The sequence below is a fragment of the Adiantum capillus-veneris genome, chromosome 15, assembly GCF_014529385.1.
Source record: "Adiantum capillus-veneris isolate H3 chromosome 15, ASM1452938v2, whole genome shotgun sequence".
Classification (NCBI taxonomy): domain Eukaryota; kingdom Viridiplantae; phylum Streptophyta; class Polypodiopsida; order Polypodiales; family Pteridaceae; genus Adiantum; species Adiantum capillus-veneris.
In genome coordinates this window covers 141,647,820-141,656,491 of record NC_140945.1, presented here as the reverse complement: position 1 = coordinate 141,656,491, position 8,672 = coordinate 141,647,820, and the positions used below count along the sequence as shown (strand labels likewise).

The 8,672-nt window shown below is 44.3% G+C and overlaps 1 protein-coding gene across 1 annotated transcript; it reads left to right on the top strand.

The window, feature by feature from the left end:
- Nucleotides 1–303: 303 nt before the first annotated feature.
- SAP (Transducin/WD40 repeat-like superfamily protein) lies at nucleotides 304–3,292 on the top strand. The gene is made up of 3 exons (XM_086483754.1): nucleotides 304–625; nucleotides 814–970; nucleotides 1,819–3,292. The coding sequence occupies exons 1-3, from the start codon at nucleotides 570–572 to the stop codon at nucleotides 2,968–2,970; spliced, it is 1,365 nt and encodes a 454-aa protein (XP_086339880.1). The 5' UTR covers nucleotides 304–569; the 3' UTR covers nucleotides 2,971–3,292.
- The last annotated feature ends 5,380 nt before the right edge of the window (nucleotides 3,293–8,672 follow it).

Below are 8,672 nucleotides of genomic sequence, written 5' to 3'. Positions count from 1 at the left end.
TCCAAGGTGCATTAGATTATTTAGAGATAGAGATAGAGAATAAAAAATATCACTTTCTTTCTTTGTCTGAGCCTCCACTCCCCCCTCCAATCCCTCTCTACCAAGTGGCAGGGGCCTCCAAGGTGCATTAGATTATTTAGAGATAGAGATAGAGAATAAAAAATATAAAAGAGAGCGTTCAGCGTTCAGGATGGATAATTTTTCTTCGTAGGTACACATTCTATATATTCGTACTCTAGACCGTATTACATTTCAGCTTCTGGGCTACATCCATTTGAAACTTTTTAGCTAGCGTAGTGAACGTGGCTTCCATGGATTATATATGTTGTCCTGCTTTCGCTTACCTTAAGGCAAACATTAACCACATTGCAATGCAACAGCAGGATACTGTATGGTTAGGTTTCTCGTCTCACGGATCTACGCATGGCTTCTAAAAAGAGAGAGAGAGAGAGAGAGAGAGGGACGACGCTTAACGCAGGCGTAGCGGGGTGAGGCTGCGTCTACAGTCGAATGTTTTGTGATGTGGTCATAGCTAGAGATTGCACCTAGCTTACAGTCAGAGAAGGCGTATGCCAGGAAATGAGCCCACCAATGAGCGCTTCCAGTCATGGTTGCTTTGTATAAAGTAGGAATTTGTGGCATTGTCGAGGAGTAATCTGGCCATCTCAACCCTTAATGCATAGCGTTGTTATGCAACGTTTTCACAGCAGCTAGCCTCTTCGTGTAGTACGGCGTTTAGTTGTCGGGAGAGAGCGAGAGAGCGAGAGAGAGCATCAGTTGTAAAGAGAGAAGGAAGTGACGCGACATCATCAGAGGAGGCCAGCGGGTGGGGAGGGGCCGGGAGCGAGGCGCGCTGGCGTCGTGGTGGCCAGAGGAATGTGTGGAGCGAGTGGCTTTTCTGCTGGCCGCCCAAGCAGCCCGCGCCTCTGGCCCTCGTTCGGCGGCTCCTGCGCTTTCCTTCTTTTTCCAGGTTTGAACTCTCTCTCTCTCTCTCTCTCTCTCTCTGTGTGTGTGTGTGTGTGCCGGTCGTTTCACTATGATTATTCTTCTGTCATTGTATTTCTCTTGCGAAAACCTCCCTGCCATCTGCAAGGTTCACGGTACATGCTGCATTACCTAGTAGTAGTAGTGTTCTCTCTCTCTCTATCTCTCATCTCTCTCCATCCATCGCCACCGTGGCAGAGTGTAGAGCTGCTGAAACCGTCATTCTCTCCTCGAGCTTTCATGATGACGACCTCCTTCGCACCGTGGCAGAAGTCGCTTACTGTGCGAGCAGTACAGCTGCATTCACCTACGGAAAATGTGCGCATGCATATTATTAGTCCCAATGCTGAAGCCTACGTGGCCCTGCGACAGTCGTAATCTTTTAAAACCCTTCTCCAAAATATTCATGTCACAGTAAGCAATGAGCATTCTACTAAAGCCTTCGTGGCCCATACGACTAGTAGAGCTAGAACTAGAACTAGCTTGCCGCAGTGGACATAATATCTGCCATTTGATTCCCCCCATTAATTACGCAGTTGTTTCCGTGATTAAATAGCGCCCCTTTCCCCTCCCACGCATGCGTGGAAGATGCCCAGCCCACAAAAAGTACTCCAAATAAGATCAAAAGTTCAAAATTTCAGGAAAAAAAAATGATTATACCTTTGCTGGTTGCTCTCTTGCATTTAATGTGGCTTCTGTAAGTACTATCCAAGTCCCTGTACAAACCTAAAGTTCGCAAAAAGGTGTGTACTGTACAATGTGCTAACTTGTAAGGACTAAACAGGTGTAGACTGACAGAGAGTTGGTTTGGTGGTTTTGCCTGCCACTGACCAGGTTTGCAGCAGCTGGAGAGCGGTTTTCTACTCTGAGTCGCTGTGGAGAAGCCTGTGCATCGCGGTATGGAGGGAGGAGGCTAGGGGTGTGGAAGAATCATGGCAAGATACCTACATACGGCTGCACAGAACGGCCTCAAACTTCTGGAGGGGCCGCGCAGAGCACTCTTTGCTGGATTACCAAGTGTCCAGCGACTCCAACGAGCTGGGGGACCGTGGCGATGGGAGCGTCTGCCGACGACTTGCCCTATCGAGAGAGTACGTGGCAGGCGGTTTCTCTGATGGCTCCCTCCGCATCTTCAGCCTAGCGAGCAAGGAGTGTATCTCCACTCTCGAGCCTTTTCATGAGAGCGTCATTGGCCCCCACTCCACCAGCGTCGCTGGAATATCCCTCGCTTTCAACGACGGGACGGTCGCATTCGCATCCATGGATGGCAGTGTCTTTGCAGGCGACATCGCCGCAGGAGCTTGCAGAAGAGTGGAAACGAGCAACTATGTAAACGATGGCATACTTGTGGACTTCTCTGGCAGCAGCTCCAGGTGGGCAGCCTTGTATGCAGGCGTGCGCGGGCGGGCATTGCACGTGTGGAATGCATATACAGAGGAGCTGCTCCACATTGGGGGAGACATGACGGACGCCGATGCTTATGCAGGATGGAGTCTTCTGGTTAATAACGCAGATCATATAGGGCGTGTGAGAATAAGTCAAGACACTCTTGCAGTGGTGGCTACACGTTCGAAGCTCTGCGTTTTGGATATGGAAACTCTAAGCACGCTGTTCACAATGGGGATGACGAGGTCATCACAAGCTCTGTCTGCAAGCCTGGCTTTGCATCAAGATCGCATTCTGCTTGTGTGTGCGAATGGCATGGCGAGAGTGTGGGCAAGCAGGTCAATGGAGGAGACGGCGAGGGTTCGGGTAGGGACGGTGACGAGAGGAGCAATGGTGTATGGGGCGATGAATGCATGGATGGTGCTGATATGCAACAACGGGATGATTGATGTATGGGATTATTCCTCGGACACCCTGATGTACAGGCTCGCTGAAGAGAGGCTAGTGGAGGTGAATGACATGGTGGCCAACAATGAATATGTGGTAGCTTGTTGCAATCAGGAGGAAGGCATACATGTGTGGGACTTCACGCCAAGATAGGGGGATGGCCTTTTTTTTTTTCCCTGATTGCCGGCCATGGTGAATGTTGTAAGGACAGGCATTGTTTCCTCCATCCTAGGTGCTCTCCTCTTTTTGCCCGGATGCAAATATTTCCTAGGCAGCTAAGACTTGCTTAAGAAGAGTCGAGGCGAAAGTGCCACATTTTAGACACCTTCCTTGCCAAGAAGCCTTTGTGTAGAACAATTGACCAATAGGTTGCCATTATTTCACCATTTTTTGAAGTATTGCTACGGGGTTTCTGTATTTAGTCGTGACATTTCATCAAAAGTTCCCAAATTTTTGTAGCTATGAGGTAACAAAATATCCCTCTCTCTCTCTCTCTCTCTCTCTCTCACACACACACACACACACACACACACACACGCGTGTTCACGCACACAAACACAGTATAGTCAATGAATTTCATGGTGATGAAGTTTGTAAGGGTGTTGATGAGCATATGGCACTATTTTGGCTAGTACATGCATTCAACACCTCCAAAGTATTTTGTCCTAAACTTGACAACATGCTTGTATCAAGCTTTAAATGTGAATACTATTGTTAAATTGCATTGAATTTTGAAGTGTTCAGTCACCGAACCTAGGAATAAGGTAAAAGTCTATATATAGCTAATCACTTCTTACCTTAAGGAGCCTTATTCAAATTCCTTGTTAATGAAAAAGTTGTGATTAGTAAAATTTGTTAGAAATTTGATCTCATTAAGAGACATCAGCTTTTAAAGGAGAATAAGGAAACCATTTAGTACATCAAAATCAATCCAGTTGGTTCAAAGACTTGCAAACAATCAAATGTCCTGATACAATGTTTGATATGTGCGTGGTGCGAATATCTATGTAATGCGTGGTTGAAAAGAACTTGTAAATACAATGGTTAACATGTGTATGTGATACTAAGTTATATGTAATGCTTGGTTAATGTGTTGCAAGAACTCCAAGCTCTGAGGATAATTGTGTGAAGTGAAACTCACTTGATCCTTTTGTAAGAATGCTGAGAAGTTGGGCAAAGTTCAATGTTGATTATTCCCTTTTTCACTTTATACCTCACTAGTGGCACTTGATTACAAACAATACAATCGGTGCTTGGATTAACTATGCTGGACATGATCTTTTGTGAGCCTAAGTGCACTTTGGTTATAATATGTAAGAGGAGTTCTAGAGCACGGAGAATGTCCACTATTTGTTAGCACTTGACCAAGAGAATAAATCAAGAGCTACTAAAGGCATTGCAATGTACTCGACTTTGTGTAGAGACTAAGATATTAAACAACCATTGAGAGAAAAATAATTTTCGCTTGGAGGGTGGAAGCATGGAATATACTATCTAAGAAATATAGCTTAGGCCCATAGCTTAACTCCTCTTATATTGAATCGAGTATTAGGTAGCTATATAGCTCTCGACTAAGTAAAGAGCAACCCCTTCCCACAAACAATAATCATTACCCACTTAGTGGCCATGCCAATTCACTCGTTTGAAATTGGGCGCTTGTCATGCTTGCATGCAAAGCGTCACTTTCTTGATAGCAGTCATCTTCGTTGTGTGCACAAAGGTCCTTTCCATTTCCCCCACATGCACGTAGATCAGATGTAGGTATCTTTCCTCGATCCCCACTTTTTCACTCACACACACACACACACACACACACACACACACAGAGCTATGTGTGCACTCAATTTTTGTGCATGTATTGGCAAATTAGGTGTTATACTTTTTGTTGCTCTCTTCACCCAAGCACTCTTGTTATTGTCATTAGGAACTTATTCTAATGAAATGCTCACTATGTTCATACTATTTTTCGATACACACAAGTTACTAGGCCATTAAATGTTACATTGGTATCAGAGCACAAGGTTTCTCTTTTCTTGCTCAAGAAGGGAGGTCCTCAAGCTAGCTATAAATGGTTGGTATTATTAATTGCATGTGAGTAAGTAGAATATGGAATTTTCAGCTTTGCAATGCACTTGTCTTTGTGCAGATAATGGGGCATCACCATCGAGAGCTATGGTTTTAATAGTGGAGTCTTACGGGGCTTGCTTATTGTTTAACCACTATTGAGCTATTAGAAGCTTGACAAGAGCCAGTGCTGTTTTGGTGTTGAACGACTCTCTTTTTTATTCCTTGCAATTAATGGCATTCGAGCCATGGGTACAGTAGCTTGAGTGCTTTTTCTAAAGGGGTAAAAAGGAGTAGCAACTAGGGCTTGAAGTGCCAAAAGTTGTTAGAATGGCTGACAATAGTAAAGAGAGTGAAATTAATATTGATAACTTTAATTTTGCTAAGGAGTAGGCTACTATGATGTCCCTATGCTTGTTAACTACCTTGTTTCTAGGCTTCAACAAGCAATGTGCAATCCATCCCTCCAAAGTAAAGTGCAACGGCAGCTTCGTGTTCATGGGATTCTCCAAGCTCCCACCATGACGAAAGAGCACTTAGGAAGACTCCTTGTGAGACTTCCAAAAGAGGCCTCTCCGATTTGGGAAGAAGAAGAGGATCGATACGAAGGTCTCAGAAATTTGCTACTTGATGACGCATCTCCTTCTCAAAGGAGAACTCAAGAGCCTCCATCAAAGGAACGAGAAAGAAGTGAATCTCTTGCCATCTCAACGGAGATGGCTCCACGAAGACGACGGGCTAAACGTTATCCATCACCTCCAAAACGGAAAAGACCATCACATACTTCTCCACACCATAATTCAAAGAGGGATGACAAAAAGCAAGAGAAGAAAAAGACGAGAAAGAGGACACCTTCTTCTCCATCTTCTTCATTCTCTTCCTCTTATAAAAGTGACGGTGAAGACAAAGAAGATCAAGGCAAGAAAAAGGCAATAAAGAGGTCACCCTCTTCTCTATCTTCCTCAGATTCTTAATCTTTTGAAGAAAGTGATGGTGCAACCTTTGAACCATAAAAAAGAAGAGGCCATAGGAAATCCTATGCTGGGTGGAAGAGGTCGTCCAAGCTCAAGAAATTCAAAGAGGGAGGGAAGAGCATCTCTTTTCTTACCTATGATGGCACCTTTGGTGCTATGGACAAAGTCTTGGCCTTTATCCAACAATTTGATGCGGCATTTGGAGATGAGGGCTTCACGGAGTTCTCTAAGCTACACCATGTAGTTATGCACTTTCAAAAGTCCACCAGACAATGTTTGTCTAGCCGACGGGCCAACGGTGAAGCTCCACGAGCATGGAAAGCTTTAAGAGCTTCCATTATGAAGCAGTTTTTGGCCATCGATGCCAAAGAAAAAGTACTCACTGAATGGCGAAGCTTGAAGCTCTCTTCCTACGAATCCATTCACAAATATGTAGTTTTGGGACCTACAACTCAAAGCCATTGTCTTTAAAAAATTGGATTTTGGAGAGAAAAAACAACAATTTTGTGCGGGCTTAATTGAAGAAATGGCGGAGTATGTTAACTCCCAAAGGCTACGCACCATATTGGCGGTTATACACCATTCTATGGTGGTTTCTCGAATCCATTACCAAAGAGGGGCTAAGAGAAATTTTAAACCCACCGAAAACAACGGTTCCAATGAGCCTAAGGGAAGGACAATGTTCAAAAGTCTCATAAGGGAAATTCCAACAAAGCTAAGGAAAAGGGAGTTTACAAAGGCAAAAATAAACTCTCTCCTGAAGAGCTTGAGTGTCATCGCAAGGATAACCGCTGTTTCAAGTGCGGCGAGCAAGGGCATGCATACCGCGCTTGTCCCCAAAAGAACACCCGCCATGAACCTCCTAGAGCTGCCTTGGTTGAAATCCAAGAGGAGGAAACTCATCACAAAGGATCTCCTCTATGCCATGCTTGGGGAAAGGTAATAGAACATGATGCTTTTATTCTTTTCGACCCTGGTTCTACTCACAATTTTATATCCACAGAGTTGGCCACCAAGCTATGTATACAAGCCTACGAGATGGGAGATGTCCTACCCGCAGATGGTGCTTTCAAGGGACAAGAAGCTTCAGTCACTCAATCGGGAAATTGAGGCTTCATGTCCAAAGCTATGTGGACAAACCAGACTTCTTTATCTCTCCTCTCAAGCATGAGGATGTAATCCTAAGGGCACCATGGTTTGATCGCATGGCTGCCAATGTTAAATCCCCTGAAAGGAAAATCTCCTTTAGGTTCAGGGAAAAAGATATGTACATAGATTCTAAGGAAATGGGTAACACCATACCCATTGTACATACGTAAGCTTTCAATAAGTCAATAAAGAGCTCTATTTATGTGTACATGATTTTTGTTAAAGACTCTCAAAATGAACCTAATGTTTTAGCAAAAGAGAATATACACAATCAAAAGGAATTAGAGTTATTCAATTTTCTCAAGGGGTTTCAAGATGTCTTTATTGACGATATCCCTTGCGAGCTACCTCCTAAATGAGGCAATGATGACCATGCAATCGAACTTCTTCCAGGAAGTCCACCGCCTAATAAACCTCCTTATAGAGTTTCTCAAGCTCGACAAGAGGAGATTATGCAACAAGTGCAAGAGTTAGTTGAGAAGGGCATAGTGAGGCCTAGCTCATCTCCATTTTGCTCAGTTGTGCTATTAGTGCAAAAGAAAGCCAACACATATCGTATGTGTGTCGACTATAGAGCACTAAATAGGATCACTATCAAAAATAGGTTTTCTGATCCACGGGTAGAAGACCTATTCAATAAGCTACAAGGATCAACCTACTTTAGTAGGATTGGCCTAAAAAATGGCTATAATCAAATAAGGATACTTGATAAGACCTTTCAAAAATCGCATTTCGCACTACGTTTGGTCTTTACAAATATATTGTCATGCTTTTTGGCTTGACCAATTCACTAGCCACATTCAACCGCTTGATGGAGAAGCTATTCATCCCTCACCAAACCTTTACTGGAGTGTTCTTTGATGATATCATCATCTACTCTAATTCATTAGATGAACATAATGTTGGGATATAAAGCCCAATGTGGTCGCCCAGGTAAGTGGGCGGGCCGCTAGGTATGTACACATATTCTTTTGTAAAAACCTAATAAGAACTCACTATGCTCTACACATTACAGTAGAGCGAGTTCACCATATCGTCGTGCTCTTCTTCTCGCACTCTCTCTCGCGTTGCACTTCCGCTCGTACTCCTTCAACTGGTATCAGAGCTCAGATCGAGGCTCGGGGCAGCACTGCAGGAGGCTAGAGTCACCACCTCAGATTGGAGTGAAGTTCGAGAGGCAAAGACACGGCCTTAAATCCAGTGGGCAGTTCCGAAGGGCTTGGTGTTCTTAGAATTTCATTTTGAGATCATCTCGGCCACCGTTCGGCTTCGACAAAGTTCTGCGCATGCCATTTTCGACTACGTGGTCTTTGCGGGTGCAGATCCGACTCTGCAAATTTGGGGTTTTCGGCCTACGACTGCAGGTGCTGATGATATCGGCACTCCCAGAGTGTTGATTTGTGACTGTCTACACATCGAAGGACGACTCACAGTTCTTGGAGGTGTGCCACATACGACACGGACGCATCTACACACAGACTGTAGGCGACATCCACTAGTTCATCAGGTAGCTTGTGATTTCATCCTGACATTGCAGGTACTTCCACATGGGACGTATTGTCAGAGATGATGTATGTCTGTTGAGGGTTTGCTGGGTGTGAGTCACACAGCAAACAATCGCCACAACGGTTATAACATACAGTGGGAAATTTGTGGATGTATGACTTT